Source organism: Coptis chinensis, unplaced genomic scaffold, assembly GCF_015680905.1.
Source record: "Coptis chinensis isolate HL-2020 unplaced genomic scaffold, ASM1568090v1 utg2560_pilon_pilon, whole genome shotgun sequence".
Taxonomy (NCBI): Eukaryota; Viridiplantae; Streptophyta; class Magnoliopsida; order Ranunculales; family Ranunculaceae; genus Coptis; species Coptis chinensis.
This window is the reverse complement of record NW_028238131.1, coordinates 189,614-213,567: the sequence shown is the minus strand read 5'-3', so window position 1 is coordinate 213,567 and position 23,954 is coordinate 189,614. Positions and strand designations below refer to the sequence as shown.

The following is a 23,954-nucleotide window of genomic DNA, read 5'->3' as shown; positions in this document are numbered from 1 at the left end:
TTGATTTTCGTTGTTTGGAGTCTGGACTGTGGATGTTCTCTGCAAATCTTATAAAATAATGCTTTTAGTGATTTGAAGGCTTTGACGTGAGACACATCTTTTTGGTTATACATTTTGGCGTCTGCCTTTCAAAGATCAAACTAAAAATTAAGAAAATGGATCACATCACTGTGCGTCACTTTTCGGCTTTTCCCATCAATTATGTGCAAGTATTAAGTACGAATCACTCCACACCTCTGAACAAGATCCCCTTTTAACTAACCTCAACATGGTTATTCTAATTTTAGCTATAAAACATTATTGATCAACTGATCGCAATAACTTTGAATACAACCATCTGTGACCAGCCAGTACTGGAAACACAGCAGTTGGACTTGTCAGCTTAGTATCCAGCATGTCTACCAAAACAAAAATAAATGTCAAGAGTGCGTGTGCATTCACTACTGTCAAAGAAGGTTTACATATTCCGGTTTATGCATTCACTACCATTATTCCTGTACGAAGTCAACACAAACACAAACAACAAAACCCTAATAAATTATTGCAGTGTCTAGTGCGACCAATGTTACAGCTGCTACTTTGGTTGTTAATTCCAATTTACAAATTCAGAGTTACTTGCACATACATACAGTGACAACAGATGCCAAGCACTTCTATCCACCACTACCATAGGAGAAACTTAAAAAGTGTCAGTTATCCTCGTTTTCTTCTCCTACGCATGACACAAGTCACACAAGTCACAAGCCTCCTGTAAAAGCTCGAGTCCTGTAAAGCTTATGAACTCACATCAGATACTACTAGTATTATGCTTTCGGTGGGCATATCAGGGAAAACCTCATTATTTGGATGAAAACATAAATTCACCGCAACAAAAAAAAAAAAATCAAAGTGAACCTTGGGATATCATAATCTCCATTGAGAAAAGTAGAAACAGCAGAAATAAACAAGCCACATATTGATTCCTAGCAGCATAAAAGTTTAAGTACCAAAAATAAAGAAAATTCCATCATCCGAGAATTCAAAACTTCAGTCACTCAATGAAAAAACCCAGAAATCTCTAAAACAGAAATTTCCTAATGAAAATTCCTTTCTTTGCACTCAAAGATCTTGCACAGTCAAACCTGCAATAATAATAAAAAAACACGACAAATAAGAACAGTAAGTCAGTAACATAAAATGGGCACTTCAATCATTTCTCATAGCCTAACGTAGTGATTATACACTAACCTGGTGGAAGTGACTGCTTCAACTTATCAGCCTTCTCTGAGTCAAACACACATAGAGTGTACAGGTACTTGGAGCAGCGAACCTTGAACTTGACCACATCTTTGCTCCTCTTAATTTTGACAGATCGTGCATCCTTCCTTCTTGCTGTGAGAAGGAAATCCTTGATCTCGTGAATTTGCTTTGGCTACACAAACATAACAATACAAAATTCAGAATGTTGTAGGTTTACATTCCCCATTGTCCGGTTGGTAAGAAAGCCACACATACACGAACAAAAAAGAACAAATTGCAAAGAAAGACTACTGACAGAATTCCAATTTAAAGCATATATAGAGAACAAAAATCACAGAATTAATATATATATTACATTTACAAGAAAATCAGTATACGACTCATAACAAGTCGATTTACATGTTCAAACTTCCATAGCAAACAGCCATGATATATATATGTCAGATCTTCTTAACCCAACTATAATTACAAACACCATTTAAACACATGCTATACTTATTAAGATTTGAAATAATAAGAGGACAAGTTAATTGATACCATTTTTCCGGGCTTGTTGAGTTTTCGGCAGCGGAACCCTACTTTTGCATCCAACACTCTCATTAACGTATTTATATCCCGTGTTTCATTTTTCATTTTGCCAAAACTACCTAATTTTAATGGGCCGGGCCGGGCCTAAAGTCCGATTGAATCCGAACTGATAAAATATAGGAACTTAAAACTTAAATATTATCCGATAAGACTATTGGGCCAGTTATGGATATACCCCGTCCAACCCGATAACGGTCTAGCTTGAAAACTAAGGTTATTTTTTTAGTTTTTCAAATAAATACTATTAAATTTGTAACTACTAGTATGCATAAAATGTTAGGAGGCCTTGATGGATTAGTGTTGTAGTGCCACATTTAAGGTTTGGGTTTGAGTTTTATTACACTCTATTTCAGTTTTTTTTAGAGAAATAATAAAAAAATACACTATTTCCATGTAATCTTATTGGATTTAGGCTAGGCCCGAATCCAATCATGTCCAACAGGATTTGGACTTTCTAAATATAAATATAATTTGGATGGGATTTGGACATAGGGCTGTCAATGGGTTTTGATAACTCGATAACTGATCCGAACTAAATCGATAAAAAACGGTTTGGATTTTGATAATTTAGTTTGCCCTCTACCGACCCGAAACTGAACCGAATCGATAAGATATTGGTTTGGTTTTGGGTTTGTCCTCCATCGAACCGATAAGATAGCATTTTAATAATATTTTATGATTAATTTTGTATATGTTTATCAATTGTATGGTTAAAATTAATTAATTTAATTTAAAATTTAATTGATTTTATTAGTTTTCGGTTCGGGGTCGGTTTGCAATATATCTTATCGGTTCGGTTTGGTTTCGGGTTCCCAATTTTCTTATCGGTTTGGGTTCGGATTTTCCAAAACCCAATCCAAACTGATCCATTGACATCCCTACTTGGACATAGGTGAGTCATGTTCAAGTCCAGTCCGTTGACAGCCCTAGTTTTACCCTTGATAGTCCATATCCCAGGCCCATGGGCTGTCCAATATTGTTGTTCGTTATTATTATTAACCGCATTTTTGCTTATCCTCATTCCTCAGTACTTGCTCTCTGGCAATGGCGTGAGCTTGTTTTTCTTAATTATGGACACACTCAAACTTCAATTCATTCCTTCCTCTCTACACACTATAGCGTTTAACACAAGACCACGAACCCTCTCTTGTTATAATACCACGCCAAATACTTCTCATCATTCTCCACTTTGTTCTACTCTCCTTTTCTCAACTCTTCCTTCTTACAAGCCTTGTCAGTTTGGTAAGTTTTTCTTATGCTTTTTTCATGTTTTTCTTTCATTTATGCATTATAGCTCGTCTTATTATGCTTAGTATAGGTTATGGTCTTTTCTTGATTGTCAAACTTGCGGGGCTCACATTATGGTTGCATTTTTTTTCTGAATTAACAGTCAATTATGCGACTTTGGGGAACCAATCAAGTGTTGGAGTCAGCAATGAAACAACAGAAATGGAAATGCAAGGTTTTTTGTTACATTAAAATTTTTATTCCCCAGCATCCATATTGCTATATTGGAATCGTCTGATCACACTATTAAATGTGAAACGAAAACAAGTATGGGAAGGACAAAATGGTTGTTCACTTGAGAAAAGTCTATAACATAATTTGTATTGGATTATGGATTTGGTGGCAGATTTTTATGTACTAAGGAAGGATGTGGAGATGACTACAAAACGTGTTGAAGAGATCAGGGGTTCCGCGGGTCTTGAACGATTAGAAGAAGCGCTGTCAGTTTTAGAGAAGAAGGCAGGAGACAGCTCTTTATGGGATGACCGTGCTAAAGCGCAAGAAACTCTTCTTGCTTTGACTGATGTCAAAGATAAAATCAAACTTTTAAATGAATTTAAATCTCAGGTACGTATTCTAGTTTACTTGGGAGGTTCTTTAAAATTTACTTATTTACTCAACCTAATACATGGATATATAATTTCTCACTAAGATACTAAACTTTGTTCACCATATCATAATTGCTTAAGTGAACAATGAGTGATGATGCCTTTCATTTCCGACTTTTCACATTCCTTTAATTTGTTGTGACCTGGATATGCCCATAGGCACAACTAGGTTGCTACATTGAGTCTAACAAGGTTACATACTTACATCTATGTCAGATATTAGGAATCTAATCGATGTTCAGGTAGTCATGTACCGATGACCTGATGTGTGACATTCATTTGGATGATCCTGGAAAATAATTCACTTTTTCAATGATTATAATCTGGGCACTGGTTGATTCAGCATCATTGTTGCTTTTCGTGTACATTAAATATATGTTGCCAGGCCACCAACACGTGCTCCAAATCCTCTAAGAGTAGATGGTTTCTTGATGTTCGTTACTTTAAACATCCATTCTAAGAGTAGTGATGGTGGGTTCTTATGATCTGTTCATTGGATCTACGAATATTAATTCATCATAAAAAAATTCTAAGAGATGGGGGAGTGAAAACCACCTCTTTTGATTCTGTTTAAAATAAAACTATTTGTCCTTTTTTAACATTTTGCACAGCTTGAAGATGCAGAAACAATAGTGAATCTGACTGAGGAGATGGAATCCGTAGATACTGGACTTCTTGAGGAGGCTATCAGCACAATAAAAAAGTTGAACAAAGCGTTGGATCAATTTGAGTTGACTCAGCTTCTTTCTGGACCCTATGATAAAGAAGGTGTTGTTATCTCTATCACAGCTGGTGCTGGTGGCACGGATGCACAGGTGAACATTTTTCTGAGTACAAAGCTTTATATCTCCTTGCATTTTTCCATGTTGTTGTGGAGCTGGGTATGTTTTACTTTTCCCTAATTGGCATATGTAAGTAGGCCAAGATCCAACTGGTTAAAGAAACTAATAGTTTGGAGTAACTGCGGCTATCATTGTGTTTGCTGAACATTTAGTTTTTAGGTGAACAAGTATGTCAACTTAAAACTTCCAACTTTCCAGTTACTACAATTCATAATGACAAGTAATCAGCTAATTGTTCGTTTTGGTAGTTAACACTAGCATTATATCCAGTGCAGGATTGGGCTGACATGCTTCTAAGAATGTACACAAGATGGGGAGAGAAGCAGCGGTACAAGACAAGAGTTGTTGAGATATCTATGGGAGAGGAAGCTGGAATAAAGTCTGCCACACTTGAACTAGAAGGCCGTTATGCTTATGGGTACTTGTCTGGAGAGAAAGGAACACATCGAATTGTCCGGCAATCTCCATTTAATTCAAAAGGTCTTCGCCAGGTAATTGGTCATACATGGCCTTTCTGTTGTTTTTTTCTCAGAAATAGGAGGTGTTTTGTTTTCCCAATCAGTAAACTAAGAATCACTGATAGTACAAATTACATGTGTTAGTAGAGAGAAACCACTCAAACCAGAAGAATGGTGAATTGCATGGGTCCCAACAGAAGATCTTGTAATGCTGCAGACAATTTAATCTACCTCTACCAAATCTGACCCTTTGTGTGCTGTTCACAGACAAGTTTTTCTGGTGTTGACATCATGCCACTTCTTCCTGAAGAGTCCTTGAATGTTGAGATCCCAGAAGAAGACCTGGAAATAAGCTTCATGAGAGCAGGTGGGCGAGGAGGTCAGAATGTGAACAAGGTCGAAACTGCCGTGCGCATGGTTCATATCCCTACTGGTGTCACAGTTCGCTGCACAGGTTTGCTTTGCTACTGCTTAACTATAACTGAATATCTCACTAGCTAAAAATTTTGCGAGCCAGCTTAGTTGGTAAAGGTTGTGGGAATTGCTAATGCATACCTGGATAACTGGATTCCAAACCTGCCAGCACCTTACCCAGTCATATATACATGGTGCAGTTACGTAACAGATTATTCAGACTATAAAAACTTCTAGTTACGTGTCCACTCTGGTTTAACTGCACCCAGTCTGAGTTCACTGGAAGTTTGCTTATTTTTCACTGAGTTAACGACCATAAAATGCAAGGTACTTTGCCAAAAATTCGCAAAAATGAAACGTACTTTCAATTGTTCCCAAATATACAACCAAGTTTCAAATGTGTTTCCACACATAAATGTCATCAAATTAAATGGATGGCCTGCCTAGCTGGCCGTTAAATGCCAACGTGGAATGAGGAATTGCAGCATCCTCCAAATTTCATTGAAATTTCGTCAGTTTCATTGAAATTTCATTGAAATTTAGTCTTGATTGATCGAAAAACATGAAGAGAATGCATGATTAGGCCAAATAAGAAATGCCCATTTTGTATAATGGCCTTCATTGTTGTTTAACTGTTGAAGATGATGAAACTGAAATTTGAGTCGAAATTTTGTGGTGGAACAATGAAATTTTGAGGTGGATGTCCACGTTGGCACAAAACAAATTGGGGGTGATTTTAACCGTCTAGTGTACATGCCGTCTATTTAATTTGACGGCATTCATATGTGGAAACACATTCGAAACTTGGTTGTAGTTTTGGGAACAATTGAAAGTACGTTTCATTTTTGCGAACTTTTGGCAAAGTTCCTTGCATTTTTAGGTCGTTAACTCATTTTTCACTCAAGTCTGCCAGAGCTTTTAGCTGTATTAATGAGGTCTTGTTGTTGAGTTTTCTAGTGACTTGTTTTAAGACCACATAGTCGAGCTCTTTCAAATTAAATCAGTTGATTCAAACTTGATGGTTGCTCATATTTCACATGCTCAAGTAAATCATGACAACTAACAGCAAAGTGGGCCATCTCTGCGGGGCATGTATTACTATTTCGTAAACTTGATGTATCTGTTGAATCTTTACACATCCAATTACTTTTCCACTCTGTAGAGGAGAGATCTCAACTAGCAAATAAGACCAGGGCTCTCAACCGGTTGAAAGCCAAACTGCTTGTCATAGCCGAGGAGCAAAGAGCATCTGAAATCAAGCAAATACGGGGAGATGTAGTGAAAGCTGAGTGGGGCCAACAGATACGCAATTATGTATTCCATCCGTACAAACTTGTCAAAGATGTCAGAACAGGATTAGAGACATCAGATATTACTTCTGTCATGGATGGAGAATTGGAGTCTTTCATTAAAGCTTACCTCAAATACAAATATAAATCTATGATCACTGCTGATGGCATAAAGTAAATGGTTTTTCACATTTCTATCCAATGGAGGATCCTGGATTGGCAGTCTGTTTATGTTGCTCTATTGGCATCTGTGTTCTGGAAGACCTGGAGATCAATCCAGACATGCAAGAGTTCTCCTGTTCGTGTTCTCCCAATGTTAGACTCGGACTTCATTTCTACGAGTTTTAAAGTGATTCCCGGCAGTGCTTTCTTTTCAAAAGTCACCTGTTTCTAGGATGTCATTCAACTTGCCACCAGATGTGGGTGGGGGGGGGAGCTGCTTGGTTTATCTCGATAATTAGGTCAATTTCTTGATACGAAGGCTTACCAAATAAATGTAACTTGCAGTCAGCATCTTAGATTGCAAACAGCTAACATTCAAAATGTCCAGTGACACCAATATTGATTACTTATTGTACAATTATAAAAGTGCTAAATATATCTTCTAGGCCGTACAAACTTGATTTTTTTCCGGCAATGGTTAGACAAAGACTATCAAAGTAGTTGGCTTATTTGTAGCTAATTCCTTCACTCTTTCTAGATCATATAATCTTAACACGTCTTTGAAGCCTTCATCGCCAGCGTAAAGTTACAATGTGTCATGTGACTGGCAGTTCATAGTGGAAGAGGGAACTATAACTTTTATTCATCGTTGGCTTCACTATAGGAACAAATGTGCACGAGTATAATCTTAAGCTAATCATTTACTCTAATACCATGATGTTTCTGAAAGGCAGAATCCTTGTAAAACACTTGCATGATGCATCGGAGGAAACTGAGTTATTTTTCTTCACAATGTGCTTCACAAGACAAGAAGGGTGATTAAAGATGCGCGTAAGAGTGTATCGATTGGCAGAACAATGGTACCTCTATGGATAAGAGCATCTGCCGTCAACGTGCGGCCAAGTATGGCACACTAGAAGAAAACTTTCACCTTCAAGGGAATAGGTACAGTCCACACCAATTTGACAGGAAAGGGTTGTGTTGAAACCACGTGATTGCCACTCATTGCATATTGTTCTATCTCCCAATCATTGCATCTTCTTCTCAGAGATAAATTCCATGCCAATTGATCATTTTCTAGTTGAGCAAATTCCTGGATATAACCCCTCTTGTTTTCCGAGACTTGAAAGATAAGCGGAAACTTCTCAGCCAAGGTTCGTCATTAAGCCATATATCTAACCAGAACATACATTTGTGACCATTACCTACCGTGAACTCTATACCATTTCTAAACTTGGGAAGAATACTAAGAACACCTTTCCATAGGCTGCACGCCTGCATAAGCTTGAGATGTAGAGTTTGGCCACCATCTATGTTCATTGCTCCCATACTTGGCAGTAATAACTTCTCGCCACAGCGAATCCTCCTTGGACAAATATCTCCATATACATTTCCCAAGAAGGGCTTGATTCATAAGTACTAGTCTCAGAATGCCCAGACCTCCGTGCTCCTTAGGTGAACATACCTTCTCCCACTTTATCAAGTGATATTTTCTCTTTTCCTCAGTGGAACCCCATATAAAATCTTCGTATCAATCGCTCAATACGCTTGGCTACTCCAACAGTCAGGATAAACATGGACATGTAATAGATTGGTAGACTCGACAGAACACTCTGGACCAAAATTAACCTTCCCCCTTTTGATAGTAGGACTAAATCTACAAAATATATTCTAATGGAGGTGTTTGTGAATGCATCACCAAGCACTTTATTTTCTGAACTTTTCACGAGCTTTTAGAATATATTGCTTCTGGCAGCGTGTTGAGACTCTTGAGTGAGTTGTCTGCTTGTTTACAAATTGAATGTTGAAGTTTGCTTACCTTTAAGCCCTCGTGCTCACCTTTTCGCGAATGAGTGCCTAATCTTTCATTTCTTAGATTGGGTTGGATTCAGTAGTTCATTCTATTTCCTTGTAGCTCTGATGATAGTTTTTTTTTATTGGCAATCACCCAAAGGTTTTACCGACTTTGCATGATAGTATAGTAGTGCATGAGAATGTGAGTACTAATTACTTGCCATGTATTATAAGTTCCAGAATCAAGATTGGGCATTTGTTAATCAACTGAACAGAGCGAACATTCTGGGTCGAGAGGGGAGGGGCTATTTGGAAAAATAGAGTCATCTGGTTGGTTTCTGTCTATCCTCATTCATTCCTCATCTCTCCTCTTCGTCCCTCCCACTGCATAGCAGTATACTAGTTTCAGTAATGAGTTATGACCAATTAGAAACCAAAATGATTCGGGCTTCAAATCTCGAATCATTTGGATGCTACAGTTCCAAGTTCTAATTTCCAGTTCAAGTATTTAACAACAATACTTGAGCTGGTTTGCAAGTTCTCTTCCGCCAAACATCTGAGTTATCCTTCCCTGGTACCATTCCCTATACGGCCTCCTCCTGATCTAACCACAGGTCAATCTGTCTTACCTGACAAGGGCCATTTCCTGCCAAGTTTTTAAATCTGGTAAGATCGTTCCTGCTCAGTTCAACCTGCAACCATAACAATGTTCCTTTCGGTAGACTTCCATCGTCTGTTCTAATGCATCAATTTGGAACTAAAGTAGGACAACGCGTAAACAAATTTAAAGCAAGCAGTTCACATTAAGTATGAATACTTTCCATTTCTGTGGGGTTAACAATATTAAATTGTAATTAAGAATTACTTCAAACAAATTGTCGAAATTATCACACTGTTGAGCACTTCAACAGAAGTATATATACTTCATTGTATACAGACAAAAAGATTCAGGTATATCCTTCTACATACCCTAGCTCAATAATGCGTCCAGAGGAAGTAATGTAGCCGATGTTAATAAAGAACAAATTGTACACAGTGCTAACCCCAAAATGCGGATTTCCTTAAATTATGCGCAATCAAAGCTCTTGGTCTTCAGAATCAATTTCTCTAACATTGTGAACCATTTCTTCAACAGTACCAGTTAGATGCTGAGTGTGATCCTCAACAAGTTTCATAAATACATTTAGTTGTTCCTGACACGCTGCCAACCTTCTATTTGCACGATTCAGTTCAGAGGAGAGTTCCTGAATTTTCTTATCCTTCTCATCCTACAAAGAAGCAAATAAAACAGTAAGTCCCAACATACTTGACAAAGAAACACATTCATAAAAATATATGAAATCTACCAATCCTTGTAAAAGGCAAATATGCATAGAGAATAAGTAGATAACAGACACCATTGTGTTTAGGCTCATTAACCAAAAGATTACGGTCTCTCTGTTTCTCTCTCAATTTAAACACGGGAATCACGGGAATCAAATTAGCATACAAAATCATTTAAAAAAAAACTCTACTTTGAATTTTCCCATGATCAGGTTTTCGTGGCCAGCAATGAAGAAAAAACAGCTGATTTGGAGGAAAACTAGAGACAAAACTTTCTCTTTAGAAAATGAGATTATATACTGATCTATTTCTAGCATTTTGTTTCATCCCATGGAGCCAAGCCATTTTAAAACTTGAATATTATCGACGATAGCTCCTTATCGCTCAAATTAAAAGAATATCAAGATAGTTTTCAGGATTAAAAACAAAACAAAACAACACCAACAAAATTTCAATTTTATAAAGTCTTCTGGGCTTTCTTACTTTAACTGAGAAGTTATTCTTCTATTCTGTCTAAAATGGTTGGATTTATAAAACACATGACAACTCAAAGTGGACAACACACGTGCAAGGAAACAAAATCATTACATATATACGAAAGGTCTATGAATTAAGACAGAAAATATGAGGTTCAACTGTGTTGGTTATACTGTGAGAAATTGAGAACTAATATTAAACATAAGTATACTTGATCATGTGCAAAACACTTACCGGAGTTGGACGTTCTTTGTTGGAGTTAACTACCATTGGATGATTGTGTTCCTTTACAAATTTCGTAACAACCCATTTCCCAGGCTTCTGTCTCTTTACCAGCATCATTGCCATGCAACCTTCTCGTTGGCTCTGCCGCTTCCTAATCCGAACCCTATCAATCTTTCGACTACTAAGATTGAATCCTTCCTTATTACACGCAAGCTTACGGGATATAAAAGATCCATCACGCTCTGAACGACGAGACGACACAATACGTCCTATAAATCCCACCCGTCTAGCATACTCGTCATAGAAACCCTTTGCAGCATCTTCAGACTCAAACACCATACCAACACATGGTTCTTGAATCTGATCACCTTCACATGCAACTAACTCACATTCAACTAAGTCAATACCTGTAGAATCTTCTATTGCTATAGCATCCTCACTTGCCCTAATCTCCAAATCCACTACATCATTCACCAAACAACCCAACCAATCAATCATTATAATGCAATATCTAATCTTCCGTATATAAACATGGATATTTAAGGCCCAATGTATATTTCAGGGTCTAATTTTAAATAAATTTAGGGTTTTATGTAAGAGAGAATTAAGTGGCATTTAAAAACACAGACACAATCTAAAAAAATAAATTGAGTGAAACAAAAAAAAGGATAAAGTGAAACATACTTGATTATTATATTATAGCTCTCCACCTTCGTATTGTATTTCGTTCCTCAACAGAACAGAAGAAGAGAGAAGAAGAGGTTTAATGAGTCGACCCCTTTTTAAAAAGTGTTGTACCGTGCATCACCTCCATATATATATAATAATAATGTGACGTGGATTCCATTAAACATTTTCAGAAAAAGAAAAGAAAAAAAAAAAAAATCAGGCTGTTTTGGGCTGGGCCATGTATTAGCCCAGTGGGCCAGGCCTTGGTTTGTTTTTTCTGGATCCAAACAATGGACCAAAATATCAAATCCGACCAAAACTAAATTCCACGGACAATATCATTGCTCATTTTGCTTTGGTCTTTGGTACTTGATTAGAGTGTCTTTAGGTGAGATACTATCTTAATATCAAACACCAAATTGTTTTTCCAATTTCTAATAATTTAGTAGTTTTTTCATTTTCAGGAGAGACACATGTTGATGAAAACAAAAAAAACCAAATCAACCAAAATTTGGTTCTAGCTTTGGTGTTGTATCAAGTGTTTGTGATTCCGAACGAAATCTCGGAATTCCACCCAATATTTCGGTTTTTAAAAAAATTAGAGTTCCGAATATATAGTCGAAATATTGATTATTCCGAAATCAATCGAATTTCTAAATATGATAGGGGTCGAAATTTGATGAATTTCGGTTTTTGGATTTGTCGAATTCGAAATCCGAACTATGATTGTATCAAATCTCTCGTCGCGGTTTTCATAACACCGCATGGGCTTGGGCTAGAGTGTGGGCTTCAATCACGCGGTTTTGCGAAAACCGCACGAGAGATTTGGAAAAAGAAAAAAGAATAAAGTTGATATGCGATACATCGTGCAGTTTTTGGAAAACCGCGTGGGTTTGGGCTTCAGTGACACGGTTTTGAGAAAGCCATATGGATTATATGGACGCGGTTTATCCAAAACCACATCATTTGATGTCGAATATTTGATGTTTTTCCTGAAATTGGTTGGTGTTTTTTTAGTTTGGTATTTGGTTTGGTTAAAAATTTTGGTGTTTTTTTGGTTTCTTTTCTAATAAAAAACACTAAAAAAATAAAATAAAATTGTGGTGAGTCCATTACACAGCCATAGTGTGATTAGGATGAATGGTTTAGGAGAATTTTTTTTCTCCTAATAAAAAAATTGGGTGTTTTTTTTTATTAAGATGCTCTTAATAAAAAAAATTAAAATTTTTTTTCTGATCTAATAATTGTGATGAGTCATGACACAGCCATAGTGTGACAAAGAGTGTGACTGGGCGTAGGCCACCCTTGCATGGAGGGAAGAATGGTTAAACTTTACTAGAGGGAGGGTCCGTCTAATTTTCATTCAAAAACAATTTTTTTTTTGTCTTGGATTTGTCACAATCAAACATGTTTCACAGTTTGCGATGAAAGAAAGAATAACAAATTTACAAATGGCTCGTGATCTTTTAATATTAGTTAAAAAAGAAAAAAAAGAAGGCACAGAGCCACACAAGCAGGAATTCAGGCCAAAAAAGGACCAAAATGCATTGAATTCTCCATTGCAGTCTTCACCTACACTTGCCCCTCACTATGAAGTTAACATTTAATGTCTCATTGAATGCTCTTTCCTCTTTCTCTCTCTTTCCTTCATCATTCACTTGTGTGCAATCCTTCTTCTGCAAACAAATCCCACCTTTCCTCCAATCTCTCATCACTATTCTTCACACTTATCCTAGAAAGCTTTTTTTAGAATATTAGAAGCATATGAACAAAGTTTTCAAGAATGGTTTTTTTGGGAAGTTGAAGCTTGAAAACAGTTTATGACTGCCAAGCAACATGTTGCACTGACTCACTGAGTGAAAACATGATAAGAAGCTGGCTTTTTTGTCTGGGTGTTTGAGAGAAATGTGTAAAGGAGATTCATTTGGCATTTTGGGTCTTAAAGGTAAATGCTTAAAGAGAGTGATGGTAGTTGTTTTGTCTTATCAGAATAGTTCAGTTTTCAATTTTTTTCAGCTTCATCATCCCTGTCTATGAGCTCAGTGATTTTATAAGTTATGAAGACTCAACTTAAAAAGTCAGATTCTTTCATTTGGGTTTTCTTGTAGATACTAAAGAGATGCTCTACATTTGTTGCTATAAACTTGTGCTCATATTAATGGTTTTGTCTGGGTGCACTTTAAATTGAAGTTGTAGTGTAATCTTGGTCTTGAAAATGAACAAGTGGATAGCTGAACATTGTATTAGAACTGTCATCTTGGTGGCATGTTCTTCGCATTTAGTGTGGCAAGTTTTAGGCCTTGGTTCAATGTCGTCCATTGCTGTGTCATATGGAGAGAATGGTCCTGTGTTTTGTGGTCTAAGATCAGATGGGTCTCATGTTGCCTCTTGTTATGGAGGCGACTCGGCTGTAATTTATGGAGCCCCTCGCCGATTCCCTTTTGTTGGTCTCACCGCAGGGGATGGATTTGTGTGTGGCCTTTTATTGGAAACAAACCAACCATACTGCTGGGGAAACAGCATTTACATTCAAATGGGTGTTCCTCAACCCATGATTGAAGGATCAACTTACTCAGAGATTAGTGCAGGGGATCACCATATTTGTGCTCTTAAAAAACAGCCATATATGGTGAAAAGTCGTGAAAACGTTTCTCTTATTGATTGCTGGGGATATAATATGACCGCCAACTATGTTTTCAATGGTCAGCTCGAATCCATTTCAGCTGGTTCTGTATTCAATTGTGGGTTGTTTTCTGAGAATAGAACAGTTTTTTGTTGGGGAGATGAGACGGCTAGTAATGTTATCAGCTTGATTCCAAAAGAGATAAGGTTTCAGAAGATTTCTTCTGGTGGTTATCATGTTTGTGGAGTTGTAGAAGGTAAGGATTCTAGAGTGTTTTGTTGGGGAAGGAGTTTGGTTTTGGATGAAGCAATCTATGTTGCGCCCTCTACAGGTGAAGGCAATAATGTGGATTTAGTTCCCAAGGAACCAATGGTTTCTGTTATAGGAGGGAGGTTTCATGCCTGTGGAATTAGATTGTCTGATCATGGGGTTATTTGTTGGGGGTTTCAAGTAAGTAAGAGCAGCCCAGCCCCAAGCGGAGTTAAGGTATATGCGCTTGCCGCTGGGGATTACTTCACTTGTGGTGTAACTGCTGAGCAATCTCTTCATCCTGTCTGTTGGGGTCTTGGTTTCCCCTCTTCTCTCCCCATGGCGGTCTTACCTGGCATCTGCACGCCTTACCCTTGCAATCAAGGTTTCTATGAATACCCCGATAGCAAATCTTGCAAGTCTCCTGACTACAGAATTTGCGTGCCTTGCAGCAACAGCTGCACAAATGAGATGTATCAAACGAAGCAGTGCATGCAAATGTCTGATCGACGTTGTGAGTTCAACTGCTCGAGCTGTATATCTTCTCAGTGCATTGCCAATTGTTCTTCTATTTCTTCTTCTCCCATTACAATGGTAAAGAAGAAGAATGAAAGGTTCTGGTCGCTCCTCCAGATGCCTATCTTTGTTGCTGAGCTTGTGTTCGCCCTGTTCTTGGTGTGTGCAGTATCCTTAGCTTCGTGCCTTTATGTCCGTCACAAATTACAGAATAACTGTCAGTGCTCCAAAACAGACTCAAAAGCCACTAAGAGCAGTGGCAGCCGCCCATCCTTCCACAAAGAAAACAGTAAAATTCAGCCAGAACTAGATGAACGCAAGATCAGGAGGGCTCGAACATTTACCTACGAGGAACTTGAGAGAGCCACTGGTGGGTTCAAAGAAGATACTCAAGTCGGGAAGGGAAGCTTTTCCTGTGTTTTCAAGGGGATCTTAAAGGATGGAACAGTGGTTGCTGTTAAAAGGGCAATCATTTCCACCGATGTAAAGAAGAATTCAACAGAGTTCCACACTGAGCTTGATCTTCTGTCAAGACTTAACCATGCCCATTTGCTCAATTTGCTGGGTTATTGTGAAGAAGGTCAGGAGAGGCTTTTGGTTTATGAGTTTATGGCTCATGGGTCATTGCATCAACACTTACATGGGAAGAGCCAAAGTCTGAAACAACAACTTGACTGGGTTCGAAGAGTAACTATTGCTGTCCAAGCTGCTAGGGGGATCGAATACTTGCATGGATATGCTTGCCCACCAGTGATACACCGAGATATTAAATCCTCGAACATCTTAATTGATGAAGAACACAATGCACGAGTTGCAGATTTTGGTCTCTCTTTGTTGGGCCCAGCTGATAGTAGCTCCCCCTTGGCTGAGTTACCTGCTGGGACTTTAGGCTACCTTGATCCTGAGTACTACAGACTTCACTACCTAACAACCAAGTCCGATGTGTACAGTTTTGGTGTCCTACTTTTGGAAATCCTAAGTGGGCGTAAGGCCATTGATATGCAATTTGAAGAAGGCAACATAGTTGAATGGGCCGTGCCACAGATCAAGGCTGGTGATATAGCCGCAATCCTGGATTCAGCATTGAAACCTCCTGAACATCTTGAAGCACTGACAAGGATTGCCAACGTAGCGTGTCGATGTGTTCGAATGAGGGGAAAGGAGAGACCATCTATGGATAAAGTGACGACAGCATTAGAGCAGGCCCTAGCACTTTTGATGGGGAACCCATGTAATGAGCAACCTATATTACCTACTGAAGTGGTTTTAGGAAGCAGCAGACTGCATAAGTCCTCAAGGAGATCGTCCAACAGATCAGGCTCAGAGGCAACAACAACACCAGAAGTCATTGAAGCTGACGATGATCCGAGGTTTGAATTTAGAGCACCTTCATGGATAACATTTCCAAGTGTCGCTTCATCTCAGAGGAGGAAATCTTCTGCATCAGAGGATGTAGACGTGGATGGAAAGAATTCTGATACAACAAGGACTATGAGTAATGCAGGTGGTGGTGGTGATGGGTTGATGTGTTTGGAGGAGGAAATTAGGCCCGCTTCTCCTCAACAGAGCTTGTTCTTACAACACAACTTTTAAGATACCGAAACAAATGCCACAATCGATTGAGGGAGTCTTCTGTACTCTATTGTTAGATTTGTTGTATTTATATGGGTTCCACGAAGGAATGTAAAAACACTAATGGGACTCGTAACTTTCTGGATTAGTAGTGCTCTTATGTGAAAATGTGGAATCCCTGTAACCTTTCTCCCGCTACTACTCCGGTAGTGATTAGTCTGATTACTGCTTGTCTGTTAATGTTAAATAACATTTCAGCTGGCCTTTTTTTGTGTGGGTGCATGTGTGATTGTTCTGATAAATTTTAACATCCAATCATCTTGTTGCATCTTCTTGTTGATAATATATATGTGGAGTGATCCCAGAAGCCATGGTGAGCGCCCAAGGGCAAATTCCCACGCTTTGAATAGCAAAGCGAACCTTACTAATCAAATTTACAGTGCTCTTTAAGTCCACGAAATTGAATTAGGGTTAACTAGTATTAACCCCCCTCCTAGATGAGCCAATTAGGATTTTCCCCCACTAGATGGCCAATTAGGATTTTTCCCTCCTAGATGAGCCAATTAGGATTTCCCCCCACTAGATGGCCAATTAGGATTTTCCCCCCACTAGATGGGGAATTAGGGTCCCCAAACATATGGTAAATTTGGGGAGTCCGTGTTTTTTTTGTGTGTATTTGGGATCCCGACATAGACTTTCATATTCCTGAGGGACTACTACGGGACTATACAGGACTATATTAATTAAAACATTCAAACCTTTTGGAGTTTTGCACCTATTAATTTCCAACATTTATGCACCATTTCCACCGGTAGTAACTCAAAAGGAAGTTCATGGTAAAACATGGTTAGAGAAATTCCTCTGTTTTAATTAATTTAAGTGTAAGAATGTTCAAATCTATTATAACAAAACAAAATGGGAAGACAAATGGTGGTTGGGATCGCGTAGGGATCTGCATTAGGATTGTTTTGGGATCAACTAAAAACATGTGTACGACAAAGATTGTTTTGAAACCCCTTTGAGAATATTCTCAATGAAAATTAAAGTATGTTGTTAGTGAGTTAAATGTTACTAAATATTTTTCCACAACTTAATTAGTTATTCATCGTACCACATGCAAACGTTTTATTTCTCGAGCCAACTTTTGACTACCCAAGAGACAAGAACCACTGAAGCAGTTTTTTTCTTAATAAGAACTTCAAATCCCATTTTCGTAGCTGCGGGTGTTATTTTTTTAAATTAAAAAGTTTAAAATGAAAATGTTTTTTGACCCTTGGGGATTTAATATAAATTTAAACTATAAATTTCCGTTACCATTTAGTTATTGGGGTTTAAGTTCTGCTAAAGCAAAACGGCTAGATACTTTGTCACTTTCGTTGCATCTACCACTTCATTAGCTTCTTAAATTGTCCACTCGCCTTAAATCATTCATTCCAAATTCTCTTATAACTTCTTCCCTCATTTCCATTTGGTATAAATTTCCTTCAAATTGCTTGCTGGAACCTTTTAGAAAAGCCTTCAAAAGGTACGAAATAACATGCCCCTATCTTGCTATCTATATTTCTTTAGGGATGTTCATATTATATTTAACAACTTTATCATCTAGATAAGAAATTCTATTTGCCTACTTTATTGACGTATTTTCTCGGTATTTGTTTAAGATTTTTGGTAAAAGCTAGGTGTTTGAACCGTTAATGATCGACTTCAATCAGTCATCTTTTCTCCGTCTCTAACTAGCAAAGTCTCAGGTAACTTTTACATTACAGATTACTGATTACGTGTCCTTCTTCGTCGGCCACGCTTGACGAAATGAAGTTTTGCTTTGTTTCTTACTGTTTTTCTTCATGATGATGTTGTTAGTCCATTTTTTCCATGTCCAGTCAATAATGATTGTCGTTGTGAAATTTTGATCCAGTATACGAGTTCGGTGTTGTGAAGTATCTATGGAAAATGACTATATGGTAGTTGATGCCACTTTCGTTGAAATTTGATTGATCCAATTTGCTTGACCACTAGGAAGATTTTTTTTGTTAGTAATGAGCAAACACGTACTGAGACAGAGAAAAGTCTCCGCGGCGTGTTGTTATGTTTCTACCATTATTTTGGTTAAGGAAAAAGCCATTCTACCGATTGTAAAGACAGAGAAAAGTCTCTGCGGCGTGTTGTTATGTTTCTACCATTATTTTGGTTAAGGAAAAAGCCATTCTACTGATTGTAATGCTACACTAATCAATGTTATTCTTAATAGGAAAGAACTTACCTTTTCTGATGTTATGACCGAAAAAATTGACTCAGTAAATATTGCATAGTTGTTTCCCGCTATGAGCAATCTAATGCGTATTTGATCATTTTTTATTTCACATTAATGAGAATATCTAATTTTCAGGGTTAGGCTTTATAGTATATTTCACAAACCTCAAAATCTTAGCCTCAAATGAATCTTTTCATTGGTAATGTAGTATCTATTTCTTTAGAAAATATTATGGCGTGACATAAATATTTGGTCTCAGTTTCTGATGACTTCAATGTACTATGTTCTTTGGGTATGTATATGATTGGCTTTACACATCCCCTTCACTTTAGTTGTGTGTTTTTCTTAATAACAAATGGAGTTCTATGTTTGAATATAAGTTTGATAAATTTGTTTTATGTTTTTTTCTCCTAAATAAGTATATTGTTGACTATTATTCGATGTGAGCTTCTAATTATAACATGACTGTAATGAGTTTGAGAAGTTTATTAAATTAGTGGTGATGTTGAGAGTCCCGCATACCCTAGCTACTTTACAAATGTTATGGTTGTGACTTTCCTTTTCTGTGTTGATGTATAATTGGGTGTGATAAAAGTGATTTAGCAACTATGTTTTTAGGCCTAATTATTCATGTGTTTGAATATGTTCGTCTGGGTACATGCATGTAACAATAGTGCCCCATTGTTCATTTTAGGGGTTTTTAAGTCTTAGTCATACTATTTGTTGGTTTATTAGGCTTTGGTACAAAAAAACTTAAATAATAGTCTTTTGTCATACTTTTGGTACTTGAGTTGACTGACGGTTAACTAAGTTGATTGACGGGCAACTACCGGAAGTAGGACTAAAGACTAATATTTAAGATTTCTATACCAAAGCCAAAATTCCGTACTAATAGTAGGACCAACACTTAAAAACCCCTTCATTTTAGGTTAACCGACTGCATAGATGATGTTTTATTGATTGCACACTATAGTTATTTGCTCAGCTATCGATGTGGCAGCATAATGCTTCTGCCAATGAGGCATATTTTATGTATTTCACTGGTTTATTTTTAGTTCGATAACATAAATGTAAGTGGGTTAAGCGGTTTCACTTGGAACATTTCGTATTTTAATTAGTCAATTATTCATTAACTCTTAGTAATAAACCAAACTTAGATTTCAGTAAGAAACATATATTGTTTACTTACTGAAAGACTCAGATTTGAATAGAACTATATATTTCTTTTGAAAATGTGTGTATTGGTTTTGCGTCATTGCAAGCCAAAGAGTATATGCTGCTAACATGGAGGAATAATTTGTTTACAACTGAAAAAATGAAGAAGTTTCCTAACTTAATTCTCCTAGTGTTCTCATTATTAATAATTTCGATTTTTGTTAAAGATTGAAGAAATTTAGCCCATAGCTTTTTTTAAAAGAATTTTTTAAGATTTCTTTGTTGAGGTTGGATTTTTTAATTTTTCTTTTCCCTTCATGACTTGGAAGTCATTTCATAAATGAATTCAAGTATTCTACCAAATGCACATCCAATACAAAAGCATTTGCACATGTTAATATGTGTCAGGCACAAACAGTGGACTAATAAAAGATATGCTAGCTAGCAGTGTCCTTTGGGGTAACGTTGAAACAGTAGGAAATGTGGTTTCAAAATGAGGCATTAATTTAGATCTTAGCGGTTATTAGAGGAATTTGAATCTTCTTGAAACATGATTTAGGTACAGTTGGTTTGGTCGGCTAAAACTTTTCATCAGTGAGCATAGCCCTTAAATGCCTTAATGTCTGGATTTTTTTTCACTATTGTTAGTAAATTTTTAGATGTGACTTTTCACTATTGTTAGTAAATTTTCACTATTGTTATTTTATTCGTCATTTGAATACCTTAGGATTATAGTTAGAATACATATACAGTTTCAATCCTTTTTGTATATGGGATGATAGATCTGAAATTGTATTGGAATAAAGAAAAACATTAAAATTAAAATGTTTGTGAGGTGTTGCAAATTGCCGATTATTTACATTAAAGCATTTATGGGTATTACTGAGTGCATTGCTTTTGTAATTGGTCTCTGCTTTGTCAGTCTATTAATTTTTTCCAAGATAGATGATTCATTTACATAATCATGACGTTTTTTTCAATGAAGTGTTTCTAGACGTTGGATCAGAACATTTGTACTAAATATTTTTTTTTTGCAAAAAGTTTGATTTAAGTTGCGGATAACATTACTGTGTTACGTTGCAAATGCCGTGCAGGTCGGTTTTAGGCTTAGGTAGGATCCTTGGGATTAGACATCAAGCTAAACTTTGCATTGGGTGACGGTTTGTTTTTAATTGCTGGAATCATTGCCTAACCTCTCTCAGATCACCTTACTTCTTGAAGTGTCATAATTAATCAAGACAGTAATGCCAGCATCTCTGAAGTTGTTGTACATCAACTTTTCTTATAACACCACCACTGAAGACAACAAAAAAGACTCTTGAAGCTAAGTAACTATAACTCAAGGGAATTCTCTCAAAGGTGCCGCGTGTATAGCTTTGTTGTGATTTTGAGAGGGCCTATGACAATGTTTGAGCGAGAATATTGCAGTCTGTGGTGTGTGAGGAATGGACAACCTGAAGTAATATATTTTGTAGTATTGAGTTAAACGGAGATCGAAGAAGAGATGGTGACTTTCCTTCGATTCCGGTTGAATTGGAAGTTTGGAAACAAGTTTTATTGTAAGTTTTATTTAAGTACTTTGTCTTATTTATTTGACTAAATTGTTCATATAGGATTATCTTTCAATGTATAAATCATATTTCTTTTATATGTTCTGAAAAAAAAAATTCTTTTATTCGAAAGTATATACTACAAAAATAAAAAAAAAAAAAAAAAAAAAAAAAAAAAAAAAACAACAAAACAACATTTTCATTTTTTTTTTTAAAGAGAATATACTAAAAAAAAAAAAAAAAAAAAACCAACATTTTCTTTTTATTCAAGAGTATATACTACACTTTTTATTAGAAGAGTATAAACTAAAAAAAAAACCAACATTTTCTTTTATTCGAAGAGTATATACTACAAAAAAAAAAAACATTTTCTTTTATTCGAAGAGTAGATACTACAAAAAAAAAAAAAAAAAAAAAAACCAACATTTTCTTTTATTCGAAGCAACATTTCATAAGTAGTTAACTCGTTCAGCTTTTAGAGTATACCATTTAGAACAACCTTTCATAAGTATCCATTTTTGATAGAGGCAAATGAATGGCTTGGATAGTTTTGATGCCACATGTAATTATAACTCATGGGAATTCTCTCGAGGGTGCCACGTGTATAGCTTTGTTGTGATCTTGAGAGGGCAGATGACCACAGTACAAAATATCTCGATATATCGCGATATTTGGGGATTCTATCCAGATTTCAGAAAAAGATATATAAAGATCACGATATGTTCGATATGTTCAGAGATATATACGACTGCAAATATCGGTGATATTTCGACAATATTTGGAGATATTTGGAGATATTTAGAGATATTTTGTGTATATAACAATTTTATTTAATATTTACCATTATATTTTAAATAAATATAAATAATGTATAATGATATATTAAGAAATATCAACGATATTTGTCGATATTTTGGATATAACCACGATATTTGCATGAGAAACAATGTCAAATATCCCCAAAGAGGGGATATATCCACGATACATATCCAGAAATTGAATATCGATAAATACCCATATCCTGATATTTTGTACTATACAGATGATAATGTTTGAACGAGAATTTTTCACTCTGTGGTGTGTGAGGAATGGACATATGAAGTAATTGATTTTGTAGTACGAGAGATAAACGGAGATCGAAGAAGAGATGGCGACTTTCTTTAAATTCCGGTAGAATTGGAAGTTTGGAAACATGTTTTACTGTAAGTTTTATTAAAGTACTTTGTCTTCTTTATTTGGCTAAGTTGTTCACATAGGATTATCGTCCAATGTAGAAATCCTATTTCTTTTAAATGTTCTAGAAAAAAAAAAAACAACATTTTCAATTATTCGAAGAGAATATACTACAAAAAAAAAAAAAAAAAAAAATGAAGTTCCATGAACTCTTTCAGCTTTGAGAGTATACCATTCGGAGCAACTTTTCATAAGGATCCACGTATGATAGAGGCAGATCAATGTCTTGGATCGTTTTGATGCCACATGTAACTATAACTCAAGGGAATTCTCTCAAAGGTGCCACGTGTATAGCTATTGTATGATATTGAGAAGGCAGATTGCAATGATTGAACGAGGATATTGTAGTCTATGGTGTGTGAGGAATGGACATCCAAAGTAATTAATTTTGTATTACTGACTTAAACGGAGATTGAAGAAGAGATGGTGACTTTCCTTCGATTCCAGTTGAATTGGAAGTTTGGAAACAAGTTTTACTGTCAGTTTTATTTAAGTACTTTGTCTTATTTATTTGGCTAAGTTGTTCACATAGGACTATCTTTTAATGTAGAAATCATATTTCTTTTATATGTTCGGAAAAAAAAAAACATTTTCTTTTATTCGTAGAGAATATACTACAAAAAAAAAAAAAACAATATTTTCATTAATTCGAAGAGTGTATACTACAAAAAAAAAAATTTTTTTTTTATTCGAATAGTATATACTACAAAAAAAAAACCCAATGAAGTTCCATGAACTTGCTCAGCATTCAGAGTATACCATTCGAAGAAACCTTTCATAAGGATCCGCGTTTGATAGAGGCAGATGAATGGTTTGGATCGTTTTGATGCCACGTGTAATTATAACTCAAGGGAATTCTCTCAAAGGTGCCACATGTATAGCTATGTTGTGATCTTGAGAAGGTAGATGAAAATGTTTGAACGAGGATATTGCACTCTGTGGTGTGTGAGGAATGGACATCCGAAGTAATTGATTTTGTAGTACTGAGTTGAAACGGAGATCGAAGAAGAGATGGCAACTTTCCTTCGATTCCCGTTGAATTGGAAGTTTGGAAACAAGTTTTACTGTAAGATTTATTTAAGTATTTTATCTTCTTTATTTGGCTAAGTTGTTCACATAGGATTATCGCCCAATGTAGAAATTATATTTCTTTTAAATGTTCATGAAAAAAAACAACAACATCATTTTCAATTATTTAAAGGGAATATACTACAAAAAAAAAAAAAAAAAGTGAAGTTCCATTAACTCGTTTAGCTTTTAGAGTATACCATTCGGAGCAACCTTTCATAAGGATCCACGTTTGATAGAGGCAGATGAATGGCTTGGATCGTTTTGATGCCACGTGTAATTATAACTCATGGGAATTCTCTCGAGGGTGCCTAATGTATAGCTTTGTTGTGATCTTGAGAGGGTAGATGACAGTGTTTGAA

At 36.3% G+C, this 23,954-nt stretch overlaps 4 protein-coding genes across 4 annotated transcripts; 2 read left to right on the top strand and 2 right to left on the bottom strand.

The window, feature by feature from the left end:
• Positions 1–879: 879 nt before the first annotated feature.
• On the bottom strand, positions 880–1,881 carry LOC147473429 (large ribosomal subunit protein eL38z/eL38y-like). Its single transcript, XM_086587466.1, has 3 exons — positions 1,777–1,881; positions 1,228–1,411; positions 880–1,121 (listed from the first exon to the last, which is right to left on the bottom strand). The coding sequence occupies exons 1-3, from the start codon at positions 1,870–1,872 to the stop codon at positions 1,099–1,101; spliced, it is 303 nt and encodes a 100-aa protein (XP_086443592.1). The 5' UTR covers positions 1,873–1,881; the 3' UTR covers positions 880–1,098.
• A 959-nt stretch (positions 1,882–2,840) lies between these two features.
• Positions 2,841–7,343, top strand: HCF109 (high chlorophyll fluorescent 109). The gene is made up of 7 exons (XM_086587451.1): positions 2,841–3,069; positions 3,218–3,289; positions 3,461–3,681; positions 4,334–4,537; positions 4,840–5,055; positions 5,290–5,476; positions 6,599–7,343. Exons 1-7 carry the CDS (start codon positions 2,898–2,900, stop codon positions 6,901–6,903), a joined length of 1,377 nt encoding a protein of 458 aa, XP_086443577.1. The 5' UTR covers positions 2,841–2,897; the 3' UTR covers positions 6,904–7,343.
• Positions 7,344–9,478: 2,135 nt separating this feature from the next.
• Positions 9,479–11,524, bottom strand: LOC147473427 (protein FAR1-RELATED SEQUENCE 2-like). Its single transcript, XM_086587465.1, has 3 exons — positions 11,391–11,524; positions 10,716–11,167; positions 9,479–9,949 (listed from the first exon to the last, which is right to left on the bottom strand). Coding segments are annotated over exons 1-3 (645 nt in total). The 5' UTR covers positions 11,392–11,524; the 3' UTR covers positions 9,479–9,757.
• A 1,320-nt stretch (positions 11,525–12,844) lies between these two features.
• CR4 (crinkly4) lies at positions 12,845–16,599 on the top strand. Its single transcript, XM_086587442.1, has one exon. The coding sequence runs from the start codon at positions 13,591–13,593 to the stop codon at positions 16,354–16,356; it is 2,766 nt and encodes a 921-aa protein (XP_086443568.1). The 5' UTR covers positions 12,845–13,590; the 3' UTR covers positions 16,357–16,599.
• Positions 16,600–23,954: the final 7,355 nt, after the last annotated feature.